General features: G+C 40.4%; 1 protein-coding gene across 1 annotated transcript in view; it reads left to right on the plus strand.

Annotated features, from left to right (window-relative positions):
- The window catches only part of pcgf3 (polycomb group ring finger 3), a 74,857-nt gene that overhangs the window by 29,451 nt on the left and 20,222 nt on the right, over positions 1-25,184 (plus strand). Inside the window, exons 2-6 of the mRNA XM_087846909.1 lie at positions 8,022-8,131; positions 12,904-13,021; positions 18,718-18,814; positions 22,078-22,133; positions 22,422-22,529. Of these exons, the coding sequence (XP_087703035.1) occupies positions 8,117-8,131; positions 12,904-13,021; positions 18,718-18,814; positions 22,078-22,133; positions 22,422-22,529 (394 nt within the window). The 5' untranslated portion in view covers positions 8,022-8,116. The remainder of the gene's footprint in view (positions 1-8,021; positions 8,132-12,903; positions 13,022-18,717; positions 18,815-22,077; positions 22,134-22,421; positions 22,530-25,184) is intronic.

The raw sequence follows: 25,184 nt of genomic DNA on the forward strand, positions 1-25,184 counted from the left end.
GATGCATGATCTGATTAGTCGACTAATCGCAAAAATAATCGGTGACTAGTCAACTATCAAAATAATCGTTTGTGGCAGCCCTAGTCATAACACAGCTTTTCTCTGTGCTCTAGAGGTTGGTCAAAAGTAACAGGAAAAATATTTCTCAACCTTTGACTCTTTTAATTTGATGGTCAGATCTGATTTGTTACTTTTACTGAGTAAGAATTGAAGATTTGCTGGTAGTAAACATATTTTAATGTCCAAAATAATGCTGTCAAAGGAAAGAAATACCCCTTTCTTTGCTAAAAGTTCTATTTTCACTGCTAATCCCCTCTTCACATTACTTGCATGCAGCCACTGAAATCATCAAGGCCTTAATGGGCCTAGCAACCAGTTGACCGACCTGTCTGGCCTGTTGTTCTGGTGTGTTTGGAGTGGTTCACTTAATTCCTGGCTTTTGGGTAGTTTTTGGCCAGATGTTGGCTGTATCACTATGCAGGTTTCCAGAAAGATGTGGTTTAAGTGCCTTGTTACTTATTTATTAATTTTACTTATTATTTTATTGAATAGTCTCCCAGTAGGTCACATTATGAGTTTTAAAACCATTTCTTATGATCTGTATGTCGACGACATGTACTGTACCGCTCTATAAACCCAAACTGGATAATGGTTAGTTAACGGTTAGATAGTAAATAGCAGTGTGTCTGATAATATTTATGCTCACATTAAATCTGACCTGTTCTCATTTTATACAATTTAAAAAAAAAAAAAATAAATAAAAATTGCAATTGCAAAATTGCAGGCAGTTGTCTCAAAGAGCGAACTGGATGCCCATCATGTCTTCATCTCTTCCCACTTAAGTTATTGTAATGCACTATTTTCTTGTCTGTCTAGAGCACTGGTGTCGAACTCCAGGCCTCGAGGGCCGGTGTCCTGCAGGTTTTAGATGTGTCCTAATCCAACACAGCTGATTTAAATGGCTAAAAGACATCCTCAACATGTTTTAAGTTCTCCAGAGGCCTGGTAATGAACGAATCATGTGATTCAGGTGTGTTGACCCAGGGTGACCTCTAAAGCCTGCAGGACACCGGCCCTTGAGGCCTGGAGTTTGACACCCCTGGTCTAGAGCATCAAGTAATCTCCTTCAATTTGTCCAAAATGTAAGATTTTTAACTCTCAAACTTTCTCTTATCACCCTTTTTTTTTTTTTCTTTAAGCGTTTGCAGTGGTTTCTGCTCAGGTTTAGATGTAAGGTTAAAATCTTGGAACTTGCTTTCATTACCTTAGGAATTGACTATGGGGTGTTTTTGACTGCGAAACCCATCTCACAAGGGTACAAGTCCACTGCGAGATGTCTCGTGGTGCAACCTGAGCGACATGAGGGCTTCTCCACAGGGAGAAGGATGGAGAGCTGAAGCCAAACAAAAGCCAAAGCAGGCAGGTGATCTAGAAACAACAGCTCCAGGCAACCTTTAAGAGCTTGACTCAATCTACTTGCATTTTTGACTAGTGTGAGTGAGTCTGGGTTTTTAGGAAAGAGGTGCACATGATTTATATGATTTATAATGCCTGGCAACAGTAATATCACTAAAGTGAATGAATGCAAACAAGAAAATAGTTCCATATATCTGTGTATATTTTTGAAATCGTTCTAAAAACATGTTTAGTTTGGATCATTTATGATGGTCGTCTTCCTCCTGACTCTGCTCAAGTTATTCATTCACCACGTGACATAAAGGTGGCACTTGGCAGACTGTAACAAGTAACCTGCTGCAGTGAAATGTCATTTGGTCGGCTCAGTTTGTTTCTCTCAAGGGTCAAGAGGGTCAAAAGAAACCTTTGACCTTCACCGAAAGTCGGCACACTGAAATTTCACCTGCATTGCTATTTCTGCCCTTTTGAGGCAGCTGGCTTTGCTTACAAGCTGTTACACAACAGCTCCAAAAATATGAAGTGACTCCCTGAAATGTTTTGAATTGACTGTATTTCGCTTAGAGGAACAAATTTAACTTTAATGAGCTTTAAAAAATATGTTTTGACATGAATTATAGGCAATGAAACTATATTTTGACAGTAATGTCTCTGTGGTGAGCTAAACATGCTTTTCAGACAGGCTCAAAATCTTTCACCTCACTTTTCACCTTTGTCTCATAACGCTCTCCTTGCCTCCCCTTCAGCTTCGCTGTCCCTCAGGGTAGGTTTACCTTGCAGTGTAAAGACCTCTGGGAGTGTGGACTTTCTTTGAATAAATCTTTGTTTGCCTCCTCACAGGAGATGTTCTTACATGTTTGAGATTTATCATCAGAGATCATTTAAAATTGATCTCTGATAAAGACTGGAAGTGAACATACCAAGTGCCTTAATCGCAACAATACCTTTTTATTTAAGCTATAGATGAATATCACCAGCACAAATTAAAACTGTTGCCTTGACGTTTGTTTTCAAGGGGGGAAAACAGCGCTGTGATCAGCCTCATGTGGTCGTTTCTGTGGCTAATGAAAAACCAGAGCGACTGGTTTCAGGAGAGTGCTGTTGGCGGGAATGTGAGTTTCTTGTGGCAAAAAGTTTCTGTTGGACAGGTTTGAGTGGGAGGCTGTGATGATGTTGATGGTCTCACCGTGAATCACTCCAAAAAGAAAATAAGAGTGGGAACGGAGCCACATAATTTGCTACTTTTACTTTCATCTCACGTTCTTACTCAGTATCAGAGTTTCTTTAAGTAACAGAAGGGATTTCTACATAAAGATTTAGACTAACTATCATCTATCATTTTAGTTGTTTCAGTCATTTTTTTGTTTTTTAAAGATGAACTTTTTCAGATGTGATTGATGTTTCTTTGATTGATGTTTTTTTTTTTTTTTAACCTGTTTCTAAAATAAATTAGACAAGCAGGCCTTTTCCACGAGTACTTTTAGTTTTAGGGTTTTCCATTAGGTGGTAGCACCTGGTACCAGGTACTTTTTAATACCTACTCAGACAGGGTTCCAAGCAATCTGAGGTGATCTGAAAAAGTGACACCAGCAGATTTCATGCCACCAATTGATGAGTCATAAGGGCGACTCCTTCATGAAAAATCAATACTGTCGTATTTGAATTTGGCCAAAAACCAACATTATGGTCGCCGAGTCTGACAAAAAGCCGTGCACCGAGCAGCAGGTATACCACCTCCATTGTTGTGTTTTGTTTGTGTCCCATACAAATGACGTCATGGGGCGGGCATCATGTGGTACTGAATTGTAATGGATCTATTCAATTCAGTTTTATTTATAGAGGGCCAAATCACAAAAACAGTTGCCTCAAGGTGCTTTATATTGTAAGGTAGACCCTACAATAATAGAGAGAAAAACCCAACAATTATATGACCCCTATGAGCAAGCACTTTGGTAATAGCGGGAAGGAAAAATTCCCTTTTGAGAGGAAGAAACTCAGGCAGAACTAGATTGGGTGATTGGTGTAAGAGATTTCATTTTTAGTATTCTGAGATGCTGTATGAGCCGATACATTTATAAAAAAACAACTTTTTGAGCCCTGATGTGTTAAATTTAAAGTGCCAAAACATTTGAAGTCTTAAACTGTGTACCTGATCTTGTCTGGTGAAGCACTTTTTGTTGCTGGGCTGAGACATCTGTGCACCACAGCCTCTTGCAAATTGCATGTGGGGTCGTTTGACTGACAGCAGGAGAAAATAAAAGTGGGTGAGAGCAAAAAGTGCAATATTGGAAGTTATTTTCACATCTTTTTGTGAAAAGGCAGCAGGAACTTTGATGTGGCAAATCACAAGAACAATTACAGACTTCAGGAAATGAAGTTTGTAGATAAAATGCTGCCAAAGGAACAATTTCCCCCTGGGTAGCCTCTGTTGCTGTATTGTTTTGCCTAAAAGTGGGATATCGTGTGGCTCTTTGTGATTCTAGCAAATATAATGTGCAAATAAGCCGTTCAATATGACGGACAGCAAAAGTTATTTACTTTTCTCCTGGCAAAAAGGAAGCTGTTATTATTTGTGTTTATATCTACTGTGAATGTGTTGAAGCAGACTTTTCTACACTTTGAACAAATTACCGCTCTGAATCACTACTTTATGACTTCAGAATAATGAGGGTGAAGAAAAAAGAAGTGAAGTTTCTTCTTTTTCAATACAGGTTAAGGGTTGAATGTCAAGCAGTAAGGAAAAGCTTTCAGAGCATCATTTAGGGATACACAGCGCAGATATTTGGCTCATATCCGCCTGTTTATGCCTAAAAAAAGCTAAAAGGAGTATAGTGATGAAGGAAGCCAACAGCAAAGAGTTGGCAATTAGGAGGCATTTCACACCTCTGATACCAACAGCTTTTCTTGGTATGTTTGCAGTATATTTATTTATTCATTAAATTTAAACACAAACTGTGGTCATAGTGAGTCTTTCTGTGTTGGCGTTTCTTGCTCTCACTATTCTTAGGGTTGTTGTAAAACAGGGCTTATAGTTTGTTGTGGACTCAGACGAGTTATTCCTGCTATACTTCTTTGAGGACTGCCATGGTCGGTACGCTGTAGTGGTCAGTAAAATCTGGCAGGCATGCACAGAATCCTACTTTCACTACCTGATGACAACATTTTTTGTCACTAAGACCCCGTGGAGCCCAGCAGATTTGCTCATAACCCTTGTTAGGAAGCATTGCAAGCACAATGGGCTGTATTGTGCTTGCAGTAATCTTAATGTGGTAATGTCAGCTTGATTTTTAGATTATTTCACTTCACCAGTCAGATTCACTCCACGTGAGATTTATGTGTGAGGACACATTGGAGTGAAACTGAGATGCAGGAAAGCTGAAATAAAACTATATTGTGAATAATTTAGGAGCTGGGTAGAACCTTTCTATTTCTTTGCATATTCTCCTTGTGCCTGTGTGGGTTCTCTCTCTCCAGGTACTCTGGCCTCCTCCCAAGTCCAAGACATTAGCCTAACTGGTGACTTTAAATTGGCCTCAGGGGTGAGCAGTTGTTGCTCTGAGTACTAGATGGACTGGCGAGCTGTCCAGGGTGTAACATATGTGTATCGCCCAATGTGACCTACAGCTCACCAAATTACCCCTGGTATCAGATTGTTACTGTGTTGCCAGATGCCTGTAGTGTGGCACTAATTAATAAAGCTGATGCTTCGTTCAAACTGAACACCACTGGTGCACACACTGAAACAATGACGCGGTGAATAAATGCATAATTCAGCGGGCAATGTGAAATGATGGTATCAGATTGTAAGTCACTGTGATTCCCACCTCTGCTGCTGACAGGTGAGACGGGCAGGAAATGAGCTGAGACACAGAGGAGGCTGAAATGCATCAGAGACCTTTCATGAATTTGATAATGGTAGTTGCAATTAAAAGCTGTGTGTCTTACCCACTTGTCCTCCAGGATGCTGCTTTTATCTGATAGTTGACAATGGTGGAAGTGTCTCTAATATAATGGTAGAAGCTGCTTTCTGCAGCTTTTAAATAGCTGGTATCCTTAAATGACCCTGAATGCAGCGGCCTCAAGTTGGCACTGAACTGAGCTGAGCTCAGTTGTGGTTTGTTATGTGGTACGCTTTATATATACTGTATATTTCATCTCTACTCCATCCCACAGACAGACATAGATGGTCAAATATGATTTGAAAGCAAAGCTCTGACAGCCTGAAGGCATTTTTTTCCCTATGCTGTCCAAATAATGAAGTGATCTCAGAACAGCGTGTTCATAAAAAATACAGATGCAGTGCATGTGATAAAGATGAAATCCAATACGATGTGGAAGACTGACTTTGCTACAGGTTTGTAATTGTTTTGTTTAGAGGTTGCAAACTAATCTCACATGCACGCTGCAGTGCCAGAAGTTTGTGGACACTTCCTCTTCTGTTTTTAGTCAGTTATGTCTTGATGCTTCAGCATACTAGAGCTGCTATGGGCCAATAATTGTCAAGTTTTAAATACCTAATTAGTCACTTGAGGTAAAGCAAGAAATGACAAATTTTAGAAAGTATCAGCAGTGTGCATTTGGCTACAAAGAAGCCGTTTTTATCAGGCTTGTGTGAAAGAACTGACCAACACTACATCCAACACCTCTGGGAACATGAAAACTGGCAGGAAGCCTATAATGTTATATAACATTACATTAAAGTGAGGGTCTCTTATGTTGAAATGTAAAGTTCAGGTATACAAATGTGTATTTCAAAGCAGCTGACATGCTTCAAGGAGAGTTTTATTCCTATGTGTTTATTATTGGACTCAAAATGGGACAAATAAGCCTCGTTTACCTGATAATGTTGTGTGATGGAGCCACTCAGTCAGTCTTTCTGTTGAACAATTTGTTTTAGCTCCCTACTGCATCCCTTTAAATCAGCGTTGGGCAATGAATTTTCCCAGAGGCTGCATGAGAAACTAGGACTAGGGCTCCACCAATAATCTGAACTCAATTCTGCTTAATATACATCTCTTCATAAGTTGGTGCCGGCAAGGCCAGGATTATAATTTCCGTATCCATGGAGCAGTAGGGACCGTGGGATGCAAATTTCATCGTCAGATGTTTGCATGCCTGTCTCTATAGGCATGTATAGTATTACAGGAAGGACTACTAGGCCCTCGGGTCTGCAACAGAGTATAGTTGAGTCCCAATATAACTATAACCCACACCTGCCTTTAAGCCATCATTCTCCTAATTGGCTGCCCTTGAACTTGAAGCAGCAGCAATTTTCCTGGGAAAACCATATGAAGGATATCTCCACTCTGACGTAATAGACGAACAAAGAAGAAGAACAAAATGTCATGAACATGGTGTTTACAGCAGTCTGAAGTTTAAGCTTTTGGCTCACAGAGTTTATCTGTACCTATACTGACCTAACTATTAAGTCTGAGCATCCACCACAGGAGTAGATACACGAGGCACTGTGGTTTTTACATTTAAAAGTCATCCACATATTGTGGCAAATGATGAGGCTAGGGTAAAATGATGTTTCATGCTGGTTCCTTTTTTAAGCTCATTTATTTTAAGCTATTTTTATGTGTATTCCCGGTGGGGGTCATCTCAGGCTTTGGAAACTCTGAACTCAACCTCACGTCTGAAGAAATATCAAAGATTACATCACAGAAAGGTTGCTGGATGTCATGTGACTGTAACATGTGTGTGAATCTCATCGGCGTGCAGCCGATCTGTAACAGGCCGCCGTACAGTGTGTGTGTGTGTGTGTGTGTCCTCAGCAACCGTCTCCGCATGTCATCTCTGTCGACTAACTGGGCTAATTTCATGGTCTGATGAGCAGACAGAGGAAGGCTGGCAGGATGGCAGACTCACCGTTGAAGGCAGTTTCTTTTGAAGCTGTGAGTGTGTATGTGTGTGTTTGAAGGAGCGTTAGGGGTGGTGTGTGTTTGCCCATCGTGACTGGTGTGGTTGGACTCCTACAATTAGGCGATGAATCACACAGCGGCGGCAGAGCCAGTCACTGCAGCGTGGCCGCTTTCCTTGTGTGGAGGACGACGGTGACGTTCACGAACGCTGTGCAATGTTAAACTAAAGCGGGGTTTCAGTCAATCCTGCTTTTTGTGTGTGTGTGTGTGTGTGTGTGTGTCAGTGTGTGTCTGTGTGTTCCCTCTGGCCGAGCAGTCGTTGTGGCGTGTGGGTGGTACTGAGATGTGTAGTTTTCCAGAGTGTTTTGACTGTGGGTGGCTTTCTTTCTTTGGTTTTTCAGTAAAACACAACCAAATATAAAGCTGTGATTTTATTAATTAAAAATCTAAATAATTATTAAGCTAAATATCTGGTACTCTGGCTCTATGATTATGCAGAGCAGCTCAAGTTAACAGAAGGATGGATGCTTAAAATCTGACAGCAGATTTAGAGACCTGTAGGAACCACAGCCGTGCTGGTAGATGGTTGATATTTGATTCACAGCTTTTTCATGTATAAGACACTGATGATCTTTTAAACCATCAAAATCAGGTGAATTGATTCACAGATATTAAAGCAAGGCCCTGTTGCTATAATTACTAATTATTTTACAATATTAAATCTGCTTCTTTCTGTGTTTGTAGGCTTTGATAAGAGGCTCTTCATGATGAGCAGCTAACACTGACTGCCGCACAACCACAGGAAGAGACGTGGCTGCTGCACCACCCACAGTTGACGCATGGCGGTATTAGGGGTAAGAATCGCTCTGTGAGGTTTATCGGTGCTTGAAGAAGTTAGAATGTTTTCTCAATAACAGGAAACATCTTTCCCTTTCATCTTTTCAGTTTCTGTTTATGTATAACCTGTGATATTAACTGTCCTCTAAAAACGTTCTGTTTTGGTGTTATGATTCATAACAATGGTGAAATAATTGTTGAGCATTTGAGTGGTTTTCAAACATTTTATGTCCAAGGGAGACCGAAGAATGAGGCAAAATTTCAAGGGACACTTATTGCCATGTTTACAGAAAATAGCCTTTATTTAATTAAAATATCATAATTTCTTCTTTGAGCTATATACAGCAGTATGGTTTAAAAATGTACAGCTTTACTGCTAATAGGCAAGCAGCAGACAAATAAGTTTGATTAAGTCATCGTCAGCGAGTGTGACCTCTAACCCCAGGTTGCTCTCCGATGCATCCATCAGAGTGTGAATGTGTGTATGAATGTTAGTTAGACAGCACTAAAAACGTAGAAAAGTGGTTGTGTGAATGGGAATGAACGAGTTGTGTAAAGCGCTTTGAGTGTTCAGATAGAGCGCTATATAAGAACCAGTCCATTTAATTCAATTCAATTCAATTTTATTTATATAGCGCCAAATCACAACAAAAGTCGCCTCAAGGCGCTTCATAGATACAGAGAAAAACCAAACAATCATATGACCCCCTATGAGCAAGCACTTTGGCGACAGTGGGAAGGAAAAACTCCCTTTTAACAGGAAGAAACCTCCGGCAGAACCAGGCTCAGGGAGGGGCGGCCATCTGCTGCGACCGGTTGGGGTGAGAGAAGGAAGACAGGATAAAAGACATGCTGTGGAAGAGAGACAGAGGTTAATAACAGATATGATTCAATACAGAGAGGTCTGTTAATACATAGTGAGCGAGAAAGGTGACTGGAAAGGAAAAACTCAATGCATCATGGGAATCCCCCGGCAGCCTACATCTATTGCAGCATAACTAAGGGAGGATTCAGGGTCACCTGGTCCAGCCCTAACTATATGCTTTAGCAAAAAGGAAAGTTTTAAGCCTAATCTTAAAAGTAGAGATAGTGTCTGTCTCCCGAATCCAAACTGGAAGCTGGTTCCACAGAAGAGGGGCTGAAAACAACCATTTACTTTAACAAAAGCACATGTTAAATTAACTTGCAAAATTCTTCCCATGAGCGGATGTCCCAGCAAATCTCCCCCCCCCCCCCCCCCCCCCCCCCTTTCAGACTGTGCATTGCTCAGAGAAACTAGGAAAAAAACAGAGAGCTACATCTCAGACTGTACAGGCTTTGGTATCCTCCTAAAGGTTGAAGCAGATGATGGTACGATTAGAAAAAGTCTGAACAAGTATTGAAGGTTTGAAAGGAAAGCCTCTTCTCTCTAAAAAGAAAACGACAGCACGGCTTAGGTTTGCAAAGCTGAATTTGAACAAACTACAAGACTTCTGGACCAAAGTGGAGACGTTTGTCCATAATGCACAAAACCAAAGACAGCATATCAGCACAAAGTCGTCTGCACGATGATAGGGCTGAGGATTTGGGCAATTTGAACTCCTGTGTGTACCAAAGTATTCTAGAGTCTAATGTGAGCTCATCTTCCATTTGCTTGAAAGCTAAGGCTTAGCCCAAAATGGGTCGTATAACAGAGCAATGATCCCAAGCACAGCAGCAGATCTACAACAGAACAGACCTCAGCCTGACTGAACTGCTGTGGTTGGACATTCAGAGAGCTGTGCATAAATGCAAACCTCACTGAAATGAAGCAACATTGGAAAAACGATTGAGCCAAAATTCCTCCACAGTGATGTGTTAAACTGATAAAATCATAAAGAAAACGATTAATTCAATGTATTGCTGCTAAAAGTGGTTCAACAAGCTCCTGAATCAGGTGTTTATTTAGTAGATTTACAGTTAGCTCTAGAAATGTGCCTTCATCTGACTATCCAGTCCTGTGAAAAACTGTAGTTCAAACTACTGCACAGCATTTGGAAACCTCCGGCCTAATAAGAAACAGGTTTGGAAACTGAAAAGGTTTCACTCCGGTGGTGTTTTTTCAGTGCTTTACTTGAAAAGATCACATTTTGGGAGGCAGCTAAAGATTTGAATGGATAAATTAGCATCATATTTATCATTCAGTAATGAACTTAAACCTTTGATTCTGCATCAAACTGCTTTTTTGCCTGAAAAATTGGTTTATTACTTATTTATTTTTTCCCCCCAGAAGTAATTATATAAATCACAGATGTTCAGTTTAATATTATGCTAGCTAAAATATAAAGTTTCAAATTTATAAAAAAAATTATTCAGTATTTACCTTTGATCAAAAATATTTTATTAATTATCTTACCACAAACTTTTTCTATCATTAGTAAGGGCTGTTCATTGCGAACTCTTTAAATGTCTCTAAACTTGTGTGAAAACCTGATGTTTTGAGGAACATTTTTGATTGTTTTCCCTCCTGGTGTGGAGACTCTTGAATCGGTCTGACAGTCAGGAAGGATTTCTGAGCAGCTTTGAGCCTCTAAATAATGAATGTTGGCTGCCTCACTGTCTCCTTCGCTGAGTGCAGCTGGCCATTATCTGAGGTATCCTTACTGGTTGTTGCACATCTGATCATTTGGCCTCAGCAGTCAGTCTGCTGTTGTCAACCTTTATGTCTCTGATTTATCTGTCAGGAAGGAAATATTGCAGCTTTCGCATGTTAATTACATTTGATCCTTATGGTAAATTTACTAAACCATAAACACATGTATAGAGTGTGGGGTCTCCTCAGGGTGTCTCAGGGCTATATCCAGTCACATAAAAAAGAAAGATGCCACTCAGACATCCTCTTCTAAAAATGATCTGTGACAGTGGAGATCAGAGTGAGTTTTAAAAAACAAAAATAAAGCTTTTCAGGTAGTTTTTCCCACTTAGTCAGTTGTAACTAAGTCTGTACATCCGTCTTGATCTGAATGAGACGGACTAAAGCAGGGCGCTGAGGAAGGCCAGACAGTGTCGGAACCACCAGAATATAAAAATGGATTTTGAATATGCCTTTTGCTCGCTGTTTGCACGTGGAGGCAGCAAAACAGACAGACTGGATTTCCCTCAGCTGAAGACCAAGACAGAGCTAAATGAAATTCAAGGTCAACTCAATGATTTATTTATCAGAAATTCACAAAAAGCCTTATAACTATAAAAGTGACCTATACAAGTGTGGTGTTTTGTCAACATATACATAGTACCGTATAAAGACTTAAAATCTCATGTCACACTTGACCTTTGACCTGTTCTTCAAGGTAAAGGGTTTGATCTAAAGGTCAAATTAACAATGCCTTACGGAGTTTCTTACTGACACTGTTATTGACATATAGGGAATGTTAATTATAACTTACAGGTACATTTAAAAAGAACGCAAGATGAATATATAGAAAATATTAATTTCCTTAAAAGATTCGAGCTCTTTGAGTGCTTCTTTTTTTTTTTGTAGTTTAAGGCGTTTTGTCTTTTTTTAAAATTATAAATAAATGATTAAGTTGACCTTAAGGACCACAATGGACGTAAGCCAAATTTTAATGACCCCATTCGACACACCTACACCTACCCAAGTGTAATCAGAATTCATTCTAAACCCTTCGAGCTATACTATTTACAGACAGACACACAAACGCCTACAAAAAACAACAAGATAATAAAAAGATTATCAGGTGGAGTTGATCTGATGAGGTCACCAATGTTGCTTGATGTAATCAAAATAGACGGATAGGTTAAGTTTAAAAAAAAAAAAAATTTAATCAGAAGGAAAGATAAAAGCCATTTTCGTCTGTCGCCTTATCTTTGATTGAGCCTCAGTTCTGTTTATCAAGGCGACACTCTGTCAACTGTAAACTTAAGGTTTCCACCCAAAGCAAACGAACCAGTGAGTGTTGCTTTTCAGTCGTGTGTGTGTGTGTGTGTGTGTGTGTGTGTGTGTGTGTGTGTGTGTGTGTGTAAGCGGGGGCAGTGTGCATGTAGCACACAGCTGTTTGAGGCTTTATGCATGTGACGACTGTAGGAGCTCATCTGGATTACAGTAGTTTAACAGAGGACACACATTTAAACTGGTTAAACTGGAGTAGGAACAGTTGAGATTTTCCAGTCTAATTTTAAGCATTTATTAAAAAAAAGATGATACTCTAGTTATTTAGTACATAATGTTCAACTTTCCAGTAAGATCTGTGTTGTTTGTAATTTTACTTGTACTAATCTAAACAGATCTAAAAGGATTTAAAGTCACATTTTTAGCAGCCACTAAGTGAAGTTTCTGGTCTGACAGGTGAGTTGACCGTTAACACCCGAGCAGAGTTTCTGTGAGAACGGTCGACTCCCTAAAGATGCCCCTCGCAGAGTGAAACCACAGTTAGTCATGCTGTTACTCAACGTAAAACTCAGCTCCTTAGCAAATCACTGCTTTCAACATAGCTCCCGTGCAGCTCTGTTAAAGCATGAATCACCAGATGAGCAGCTCCCCCCGCAGCCTGTTCTGCCAGCCTGTCTGAGAGCGCCGCTACGCTCAGCTAAAGGCTCGGCCGATTTCGTCGTTAGTTCGAAGTCATTACTGCCAGCATTTGGTGACTCACCTGGATTGTCTCAGGTAGGAGGTAAATTGAAGGGAACAGCAGGGTTTAAATAGCTGCAGTAGGCTATAAAACTTTTTCTTCAAAGGCATCAAAAGATTAAAAACCCTGTTGTGACGAAAGTGTGAAAGATGGCTAACTGCTAAATTTGTCTCCTCCTCCAGAACCCCGACATGCTGACGAGGAAGATAAAGCTGTGTCACATCAACGCCCACATCACATGTCGTCTGTGTGAGGGCTACCTGATTGACGCCACCACCGTCACAGAGTGCTTACACACCTGTAGGTCCTCCCCACCCCTCACTCTGTGATTTCAAGTACTCTCGCTTCTTCTTTCTCATCTGCTCGCTTCTGTTTTTAAGTTTTCTTTTGTCTCTCTCTCTCTCTCACACACACACACACACACACACACACACACACACACACACACACACACACACACACACACACACACACACACACACACACACAGGCTGTTTTTGTCTCCCAGGATTTTTCTTGGCTCTTTGCCGTTCGGGGAAAAATATCCTGGAAGCAGAGCGATGCTTCTGATATCTGTGCAGCACCGCTTGTTGCTGTTTCTGTGACGCACCTGCTCTGTCTGTTGGTCAGGTTTACTGTTGCTTCTTCTTTCTTCTTCTTTCTTTATCTCAAAACTATCTTTATTTGTGCTGGTGTTTTCCAACAAATGGCTTTTAATATGAAGTAGATGCGCGTACAAAGACTCACAAGAGGGCAGACCAAGTATTCTGCACATTTATTAGTCTCATAAAAATATCAAACTTATGCATCAGCTGGGTGTTTTCAATAAAGCGCCGTGATAACACCTGGTTCATGCTGCAGGTAGAGGCGGTATCTTGTCTGATCCAATGCCTTAACCCAGACACAAAGACTCTCTAACTCAAATCTGGATCCATGAGCATCTTTAGAGTTCTCTTACAAATTCTATGAAAATAAGTAGTTTTTTTTAGGACGTAACCTTAAAAACAGAGTTTAGTCAGCGTCTTCAGTAAAAGTGATGAAAAACCCTCTCTTAATCAAAGCTGTGTCCACACTGGACGCGACCAGAAGTGACCATAGTGATAACCGCTGGTGACAGGAAGTGGGCGGGACCCGAGAGAAACTTTTCTTAGTTTCCAGGCGAGCAACTGAAGAGACCAATAAGAGTGAAGAAGACTATTAGTCGACATGTGGCCTGGTGGTATATACATTAGAGGATCGCCTAATTAGCTGGAGCCTGAAATGTTGCAAGCGATCGGCCACCAGCTTCAAAGCGATGCGTGAGCAGCCCACTGCTTCCAGTCTGGACGCAGCAATGGGACGCAGGTTTAAGCTCAACTCATACAGTGTAATTAACCGCGTTTACATGTTTGTGAAGGCAGGCTGTGCGAAGTCAGTGCCACTGTCACTGATGTTAACTCAGCCAAAGAGGTTTTGTAAAAAGTTCAGTTTGTGCAAATCATTATAAAATGATTTGCATGAAAATTGTGCCGGAGGTGATGATCGGGTCGACGTTCGATCTGGATCTGCATTCAGGAATTTTTTTCATCACTGTGAGGACTGTGGATGTTTCCCACCCTATCTGAAACTGAAGATTAGTCAAGTGGTTTTATTGTCATTCCAACCATGTGCAGCGTTACAGTGCAAAGTGAAATGAGACAATATTCCTCCAAGACCATGGTGCTAAATATGACATACAACAAACAATATAACAGACAATCAACACAGGACTGCATAAAGTAACCAAAAAAACCAAAAACAAAGACTGCAACACCAGACACAAACACAATAGTGCAATAGAAATGTGCAAAAAGTCACTTTTAGGTTCTTTATCCATGCATTGGTCTTGTTTTCCACAAACACAGAACTTTAATCCCTCTTTTCTCCCCAAACACACACATTCTGATCCTGCCTTTAACTCCTAACCAGTTTCCTCTTTAACCAGAGTCTGAAGGACTGATTATAAAGGCGTTAAGTTTGACTGCTCACATTTTGTTTGTCTCATGAAGAGGCTCCTCGTGGCTACACTTTCTTAGCTTTTTATTTTTTTTATATTAGCAAGTCTTAACCTTAATTAATGTTAATTTAGTTTTTTTTGTTTTTAGCATGAGCTCCAGATATAAGGGCCGCACTTACACCACCTGCTGGTTAGTACAGTTTTGGTGATAATAGGATCGGTTTTAGACAGTCTGTTGCTGAAATACAGAGTGACCACTTCATTAGTGCACAAAAAAAAATCAATCAGGCAACAGAGTTCACCTGTGATGATGACTGTAAGGTTTTTGTTATTGTGTAAATACGTCAACATTTAAGATACTTGGGGTCTTAGTCATGACATTGCATAACATAAAGAGCCATTTCTTAAAAGAAGGAACCAAAAAGAGAAGTCTTTGCAGAGGACTGGTTCATATTGGAGAACATGTGTATGCAAGGTACGTGTCGGAAAAATGCAACTGAAAATTATTTTGGTTAAATCAGATTCAAAAACTGATATCAAAAACTTTTTAAAAAATTTCTTGGAACTTCTAAACCTTTTAAAGTCGTCTGTTTAGACACGGAAAACTGAGTTGCGTAAAGGTAGAGCCTATTTTAATGTATTTTGCTGCGGTACTTAATAAAATGGCATGATTGGCATGTAAAAACAGAAGGAAAGTCGGGCAGAGCTGCTTTAGAGGAAAAGAGTCAGATACGTTGCACTGGTTGTTGTTGGTTTGTGCTTTCTGGTGCGTGAAACCAGACGGCGCTCATGCAGAAAGTCTGATTCTGTATGTTCACCAGCGTCTGATCGTAACGGCTGCAGAGTTCATAATAACTACTGCGTATAGCTGATTGTGCTTTTGAAAAGTAAACAAACAAAGTAATCCAGGACTCGTCAAAGGCCAAGAGAAGCTAAAGTGCAGCTTCAGTTGCAGCGCTTCCGAAATTAAAATGTTTTCTGGTCTTGCAAGATGAAACTGAATGGCTTTCATTTGGAGCATTGGAGGTAATTTACAGATTAAAGGCCATTTTAATGGAGTTTGAAAGTTCGGTCAGCAGCCAATTTGATCGCGGATTTGATTAGTGGGCGAGTAACTGAGAGTTGCTCCGTGTATTGGCAACAATAAGTAAGAAGCTGATGTTTTTAATGTAGAAGGAGCTTTGCAGAAGAAATGAAAACAACAAAAAACCAAGAACAAAGAGGAAATAAAAGGCTTGACGACATCAGGCGCTGAAACCTCAAAGGCGAAGGAAATGTTGTTTTTGTTGTTTTTGTGCTTTTTATAACTTTACAAGAAATCATGTTTACTCTCCTTCTGAATTTCTTTGTTTTTTTTTTTCTTGCTGATTTGTTACAGATCTGATCACACCAAGTTTAATATTAGACAAAGATAACTCGAGCATACAAAATGCAAACCAGACACGTAAAGCCAGGTGGCTGCGTCTTTACAGGGTTAAAACCTGCATCACTGCCATTATGTCCGTTTTTCCACAATCAAAGCTGAAAGAGAATGAAACAGTGCAGACTTCATATTTTCAGCAAATGAGATGGTTGAGTTTGAATAACTAGGCACCCGATGGGGTATTTTGTTTTATTTTTAGTAAATAAAGTTCTCAGTAGGTTTTAAACCTTTTGAGGGCGTCTGGCTTCACTTCCTCCAACATGTCACCAAACACTTCCTTAATACTGAGTGAGGCCTGGTTTATCCTGCAGCCTGACTTTTAATAAAGTCATCACGTGCTGAATGGTTGCACATTGTTTAGCATTTTATTGCTTTTTTTTTTTTTTCAACCTTGAATTTGACATTTCGTAATCCCCGCAGGGGTCCCCAAGTTGTCGAGGCCTTGCCCCCCCCCCCGCAACCTTAAGTGCCCTCTAATGCTCACATGAGAGTCTTTAGATTGCCTAGCTAACCACACCAAGCTGCTCGTGTTGGCAGATTGAGATGGCTGTTTTTGTGAAATCACAATTTTCTGATAGTGCAGGATAATAAAAAGTGTCCAAGCATTTTGAGCTGGGGGGCGCTCTCACCCCCTGTGGAGCAGCTTAATCAAACTTGACACATTTATTTCAGGAACAACACACTCGGAATTTGGGGAGATTAAAAATGATTTGATAAATTAGACACTGATTAGAGCAGAACAGTGAAAATAAACATAACCCTGTATCAGACATGTGCTGGAATATATGTTAAGATAACCACAGACATTTTAGTACCTCTCTTGCCCACCAGAGGGAGCTCTTAACTCACAGATGGAAGCCCCTCTGCCCACTTAAGGCGTCTGAGTCCAGACGTGACGCTTTGACTCTCCCTCTCACTTGGAGAAAGGCTCCACCATTGGAGAGTGGAGACAAAGAGATTCACATCACGTCACCACTGCAGCTGTTCTGACAGATCGAGCTCTATTGTCACAGAAACGGGAGGGAAAAAAAGTGTGGCTGAGATGGGTAAAGTGGTGAACCACGTGCTGCAAATTACAGTGCTGGGTTGTACACAACATGTGCTGTACACATGAAGGGATCCATAGGTGAGGGGTCAGTTTCTTTAAGCACAGGCATTGTTGGCAGTATGAGATTCATTAGACGCAGTTTGTGATCCAGTATGTCTTTTTTTTTAAATTAGTGCATCCTTGGATTACTTGATTATCTCACTGTCTCGTGTATTAAGTGGTAAGTGGCCTGTATTTATTTACAGCTATACACACAGTCGGTGATGGATGCTTTTTTTGAAGCGAAGACTTTTTCACATGCAGACTTGTGATTAGTGAGATGACCCGCTGTGCCACCTGAGCCACCTCTTACTCAAATCAGCCATTAAAAAACTCATCAGCTGTTTTAATGAGCAGAAATATTTCAGTGTTTCCTTGGGTGATGCTTTTATTTACAACCATTTAATAAGAACTCGACGAGAAGGAGCAGGGTCAGGAAATAAGGGCGCAGCCTGTCTGACTGGGAAAAGGAGACGAGATTATTAATGGAAACATTTGCAGGTTGTTGTTTGAGCTAATGCTCTTATCGTTCAACAGTGAGTGCAGCTAGGGAATCGGCTTCTATAATGACTTTAAAGTTGTGAGTTGTTGTTATTATTTTTTAAATTGAGAAGATCCATAAAAATCCATAAGATTTGAGGAGATTTTACAGTGGGGAAAAATAAATGTATGCTATATTTGAGATAAGAGAGCACTGATGCTTATCATTTCTGAACTACATCATCTTGTCACCGAACACCTGCTTACATAAGCTGATGTCACTTTGACCATTAAATATCAGCTGGAGATGGTAAAGTTCGCCTTGGTTAAGTTTGCCAGCTGCTTCACGAAGCCCCTGAACTTTGCAGACAGACTGACTTTAATCACCTTCAAAAAATAAACTAAAGCTGTTAGAAATCAGTACTACCTTTAAAATCTTCCTATATTGTGTTTAAGAGTTCTCAACTGGAGTTGAACTGGGGTCAGGCTGGTGCACCAGTACAGTGTAACCACTAAGGACACATTCTCCTTTACGCCCCGATGGCCTGGAAAAGCAAAGCCGTTTGAAGAAATGGGGATCGGACTGAAAAGACATTAAAAGGTTTAAGAATACTAACACACATCGAAAAACACCCGTTGGTAAAATTCTGCCTCCTGGTGGTGAGAGTTTTAGTTGCATTTTAAGGAGTCTAACTGATGCGGGGTGTAATGGTTGACCAAACGATCAAATTGGCCAAGTGTGTTTGAACCTTCAGGTCATTTGTAGATGTACATGAAGAAAGAAAGAAAATAAAGGTACACAGCAAGTACAACAGCGCTTCACAGAGATCAACGAATGCAAACTCGAGTGTTAAAAAGCCGAGGAAAACGGTTTGCTTTTCATGTATTAAGCAGGGAAATCTAAAAATGTGTGGCAGATTATTTTCTCTACAAATAAAGACCTTGAATGAAAGATGCTCTGTGTGTGTGTGTGTGTGTGTGTGTGTGTGCACGATGAAAAATAACCGTACATTTCTGCTGTGCGTCTCCAGTCTGCAGAAGCTGCCTTGTGAAGTATCTGGAGGAAAACAACACGTGCCCCACGTGTAGGATTGTTATTCATCAGAGCCATCCACTGCAGTATATCGGGTGAGTGAGGAACCACTGCAAAGCTGCACACACACACACACACAAACGCACACACACACTCACTCATTCACACTTTGAGTGCCATCAGCTGTGCTCTGCCAGTAAACAAACTGCCGAGGACCAAAGAGCCGGCGGTCCTTTTCCATTTGATTTCTGCTCTTCTGCAGGAAACAAAAAGCCTCTCGGGGTGGTCTGGCTGCTTTCTTTTGTAGATTTGCACCACTCACAAAAACACTTAAAGCCCACACCCATTCACAGCTCTGTTTTCTGCACAAGAGTCTAGAAAACACATGCTCATTGTACAGTTAGTACAATCAACGTATTATTAAACTTTAACCATTTAAACATGGAGGGCTGAGAGTGAGCAGCTTCTCACATTAATCACACAAGTCGGTGTGATTTCATTGATTAGGTTTGCCTGTAATCTGTGGCTGGAACGATAACAGCTCTCCCCGTCTGTCTTACACGATAACATCAGTGCAGAAGGTTGTTATTGTTAGTGATGCAATTATTACTATGATTTTTACAATGATTTATTTATTTATTTTTGTCTGCATTGCTCACCTGAAATGTTATCAGACCAGGAAGGATGGCGGCTACATTTTTATTTCCCCATGTTTTTCTCCTTTTTTGGATGTGCAGTAATACTTTCGAACACCCGTTTAAAAAAACCCAACTTTGGGATCTGTGGAGTTTCCCTCTACTCTTATTAAAAACTAGTAAAATACACGAGCTAAATTATATTTTTCTCCTTAACCAAAGCAAAGAGATCCCTTTATCCACATTGCACGTTTAAAATGTAAAAAAACAGCTGTAGCCCACTGAGATCCAAAGATGCTCATTGTCTTATTTTTATGTTTTATTTGCTTACGCTCAAAAATCTTCAAAAGAACAAACTGTCTGTGTGCAGTATAAAGCGCGGCTCAGTTGCTGTAAAGTAGATATACAGTAGATGATCCTGCAGCTATGATCATAAACCGCTGCTGGGATTTTGCATCAAAGTGACATCGCAGCTCGGCGTTCCCCACTGTTTCTTGATAACTAAATATGAAAAAGGAAAGTTGTACTTCAAGTCTGTTAATTGAGTAGAGATAAGTGCGTTGACTTTTGTAAATATCTTATTGCTTTTGGAAGCCGTCTCCAGCTGGTTAAATCCTGCTCTGCGAAGCATCGCGTGGTGTCTGCCCCTCTGAGCGCTCACGCATTAACGTCTGATAAATGTGGCACACAAACCTAATGTGCACCAGCAATTTAGTCATTACTGTGTAAACTGCGCTTTCTGCAGACTCATTGTTTTGCAGGAAATGCTCCATTTCAAACGCATTAGCTCTCTGCGCAGCTGTTTTTTTTTTTTTTCCCCTTTTTTTTTCTTCCTCCCTTCATTGTTTGCAGGAAATTGGAGCTGATGGAAAACATCACAAGTGATTTGAAGGCAAAACGCCCAGCAGATGACAAGCAAAACCCCATCTGCTCATTGGGAAGATTGATCAAAGTTGATGTTTGAGATTTAGGCTTAAAAATCACAGTCAGATGTCTCTTCAGAGAATCAGCTGGGCAGAACAAATCCTGCCGCTCCGCCCGCCAAATGTGGCTTTCTTTGATTGTTTTAATCCATTTTGTTTTCACATACTTTAAATTGTTGCGGTTACGTGCGTGCAAACAGCTTGGGAATCAGTAGCTCTGGGAAGGAAATGTGCACATATTGTTGCCGCTTGGTCTCGTTTACTTGCTTCAAAACATGGTGTTGATTCATGTGACTACTTTATTTAAATGATATATTTGTTACATTTATATTTTGGTTTCTATGTGTGTTAACATTTAGAGACAGTTCAGGGCTGCTGGATCATTTTATTTAGAGTTAATGTGCATGTCACTCTAAAGGCTTTTACAACAGAGTCCATAAAAGGAGGAGAACAATGCCTGTAAATCAGTGTCCATGTGGAGCCAAGGGTTATCTCTTCTTCAGGAAGGAGATCATGTGATAAGGACATGGTGGCATGGGGGAGGAAAAGACATGCAGTGGCTCATAAGACTCAATCAGAGCAGCAGATGTGGGCGTGTGAGACTGCAGTCGTTTTAGTTGGCACGGTCACATTTTAGTTGGGTTTTTCATGCTCTTATTTGCTTCTTTATCAGTGATAACTCAGGTGATTTGCACAGGGCTGCATGATGAACACACTCATTGTCCATTTTTTTAATGGGATATTTATTTGACCTTTTAAAGTCTCATGATTCAGAAACTTCCAGGCGGGATCAGGAAATAAAAACACAGAAACACACAAAGTATTTGTGATTTTTGTCTACATTTCTCACAACTTGGACATTTTTAACGCCAGTAACAGATCTCAGGGCTATAATCAGTTTTGTCCAGCAGGGGTCAGTGTTTCCCTGCTTTTTTGCAGGGGATCAATCCTCAGCATTAGGTGGCTAATTTCGGTCCCTGATATGACTCCTCCTTAGTGGACAGCAGGGGAGACAAACATGTCACATTTTTAGAGTTTTATTTATTCATTTTTCTCCTCCGTAACCTTGCAACAAACATCACACTTTGTCTGTTAGCTGGCTGTCAGCACTGGGTGTCAAAACACACCATCACACATAACGCGTACCCACTGTGCACCATGTCACCAGCACGGGGGAAGCGGCCATTTAACCATTTAACACTCTGACAGAGCGCATGCTGAACATCAGCCTTTGAGGGTGTCAGTTGGGGCTTTGTGAGATTATTTTCTTGCACATCACCTTGAGATTTTTAGTCATTTAACAGGATAGTGTTTTACAGTGCAGGGTGGCAAGAACTTTTAGTTTTACCTCGGGGCATTTGCAACATGTCATAACAGGATGCGCAAAATCTACAGGTTCTCAATAGTTCAACCAAATGTTATTCCACCCTCTCAGACTGCTGCGTGCAGAGGCCGGACTGATTATGCAGCATTACATACAAGAAAAGGAAAAAAATTAAGGGGAATTTTGATAAGAAAAGAAACAGCAGAATATTGTTTCCCTCCTATCATGTTAATGATCTCATGACTTCAGACTGAGTTTTTTTTTTTGTGGATTCCAGTCCAGACTTGAAGGTAGGGATCCACTGCTGTGAGTTACAAAAACATTCAAATGTGTTATGAAGTTGTACAAGTGCATCTTTACCTTGTTAGCTGTGAATTTTTGAATCTCTGGGTTTGAAACTCAGTTGCTTTTCCCTTTTTATAATGTTAATTTTCACTGCGTGTTAAAGTAACTAATTATTTTCTTGTCCCTTATAGCCATGACAGAACAATGCAAGACATTGTCTATAAGTTGGTACCGGGACTACAAGAGGGTAAGTGTTGTGTATTTATTTACTGGGATGCAACCTACAAGAGATCCTTCCTTAAAACGTAACTTTTAGCTTTCCCTTGCATGCATGCATTGATAAACTGACTGAAAAATGCATCATTTTAATATTGTTTTTCCTCGCTGTTGTGGGTGAACCTCAGAACTCCTAAGGAATAAAGCTCCCTGTAGTGCACACATGCTTCTCTAAATGTTAAAAAGATGACAGCATCAGCCTTGGCAAAAAGGACTTCTGTTTTTAACTCTTTTTTTTTTTTCTTTGGCTCTTGTGCAGCGGAGATAAAGAAACAAAGGGAATTCTATCAGAAGTTGGGGATGGAGGTGCCCGGAGACATTAAAGGAGAACTTTGCAACATGAAGACTCATCTAGATCAACGCAACGGTACGTTAGCCTCGCAGACTCGTGCTGTTTTCAGAACCACAGAAAATCTTTCTTATTGCTTCATCTAGTCTGGAGCTGGCTCTGCATTTAAACCAACACCTAACATGCACCTGTGACGGGTCTCTTATTTGTTTGACGTGAAGGATTTGACCTTTAGTCAACACGGCCTTAACGGTGGCACATAACAGTCTCTGTGAATGCAGCATACGAGAGGATGTTGTTTGGCTTTGTCACGTGATGCATGCTGTGAGTTGGAGGTCCCCCAAAGCACCAGGGCTCAACCTGGCTGAAAAAAATACTGCAGGCATGGAAACAAATATTTCCTGCAGCCTCTTTGAAAAATTGTGTAAATAATGTTGTATTGATTGTCCGGGTGGATTTTACCTGTTGGTAACCTAAACAATCTAAGACACATGCACAATATACATACACATATTATACTTAAATTATGCATGCTAACGTGCAGATATTGTATTTAAAAACTTGCACTCAGTATGTTAGTAGAATTCAATTTTCAATTCAACTCAGTTATGTTTTTTTTTCATATCTTCTCATACCATCTCAAAACTATTTATATTGTTAGACAAAGATCCTACAGTAATGCAGAGAAAACCCCAACAATTAGACGAACCCCTATTAGCACGAACTCGGCAACAGTAGGAAGGAAAAACTCAATTTTAACAGGAAGAAACCTCTACAAGAATCAGGCTCAGGGAGGGGCAAACATCTGCTGTGGACCGGTTAGAAGTGACTGGATGGAGATGGGACAAAAGACGAGCTGTGATGGATGTAGATGGGTTTGTTTGTTTGTTCCCAAGTCTTTAAGAGTGTGGCATTATGATTGTTTTGCTTTTTTTTAAATAAATGTGACAAGTGAAGGGTAGAAACCTTACTGAGAAAGCTGCCAGTCACAGATCCCTAAAGAACAGCCTGCTTATCATGTTTCATTCTAAACTATTCTATGCTAACGTCATGTTGTTATAAATGAGACTTCACCTCTGCAGTGTGGATGTCGTGCTGATAATGTGTAAAGAATGAAGTCTCTGGCCAGTAATGAGAAACATTAGAAGCACAACCAAGAGTAACAGCAGAAGCCATTAAACGGTACAGATAAAGACACTTTAGCCAATCAGAACGAGCCTCTGGCCTGCTCTTTGTGCACAGTGGCTTTTCCAAACCTGCTCGCTTCCAAGGGTTGGTGTAGATGTGTGCCCAGAGGGCTGTCATGCTGGCAGGCCTAATCGCTAACTTAATCCCCCTCTCTGATTTTGGTAATTAAGGTTCAAATGGAAGTGGAACTGCTCTCTGCATTCTCGAGCTTTGTCGCTGGAAGTCAGGTTTAGCTATAGAATATACACACACACACACACACACACACACACACACACACACACACACACACACACACACACACACACACACACACACACACACACACACCTGTAAATGTTCATACCCAAACACATTTTAAGGACCATTTGCACAGACGCCAACAGAAAAAGAAACAAAGCAACTCCTGGGCTCCATTTCACCATTGAACAAACAAATATGTCTCTAGCTTTGAGCGGTGATAAAAATAATCTTGACTTGAGGAAACTATAGAAAACCAAATGCATGTTATGGAAATAGAAATTCACTGTCTTTGGTGCGTTTCTGAAGGTTTTAAAGCTACCAGCCTTTTAAGGAATTGAAAGATTCCTTTTAACTCCAGTGAATTTCAGGTAATTGGTTCACCGTCTGGTCTCCCTCAAAGCTCGTCTCTATATACAATCACTGAAAACACAACAAAGAAAATGTCACACTGCACAACAACATTTCCCTTATCATTTCATCCATCTGGTTCAACAATGTAAAAAAAAGATCTTAGACTATTGAGCTGTTATAACTTTATATTATTTAATCCATTCGTGCATGTGTGTTGAGCCAAATGGAAGTCTGAATAGAAAAAGGCATCGTGCATAACATCCATGTGTCAGGTAGCCGGCTAATGGCACACCATCTTGTGTGCAGTTCTCCGTAATGCATCCATGGTGAGTGGTCTTTTCAAATAGCCACTCTTGAAAAGACTCACCATGGTTGTACAACACCATTAGTGTTAGATAGTTTTGCAAGTGCCCCAAATTGAGCTAAAAATACAGCCACAGTTCCCCAGTCATGGTTTAGATTGCATAAAAATGTTGGACAAGTTTTGACAACGCCAGCAAATGTTTGAGAGAGACAAGAAAGCTGAGGAGTGTCACAATATTACACATAGGTTAGATTGATCACAAAGTGGTGCTTAAGAGGTGGTTTGGCAGCAAAAATCCTACTAGGCTGAGTATGTAATATTACCATCATATGTCTATACATACAGGCTAATGCAGTATGAGGCACTGTAAATAAAAACGCACATTGCTCAAAAGCGATAAAGTGCATCCTGGGTATGTGTTAGTCATCTGGTTGTGGTTGACTTGTTTTACAGGTTGTAAATAATCTGCATCCATCTTTAATCTGGACTCAGCGATTTGACATTGCATCCAGATTCTTTGAAGACCTGTCAGGACTTTCATTAAAGTTACAGAGATTCTGTTTGCATTGACTTGAATACATGTGGTATAAAAGCTTTAAAGTAGTAGGCAGTGATTTTCTGTAGGCAGGCGGTGTTCGGTTGCAGCG

This window comes from Neolamprologus brichardi, chromosome 2 (assembly GCF_056152115.1).
Source record: "Neolamprologus brichardi isolate AB-2024 chromosome 2, ASM5615211v1, whole genome shotgun sequence".
Classification (NCBI taxonomy): domain Eukaryota; kingdom Metazoa; phylum Chordata; class Actinopteri; order Cichliformes; family Cichlidae; genus Neolamprologus; species Neolamprologus brichardi.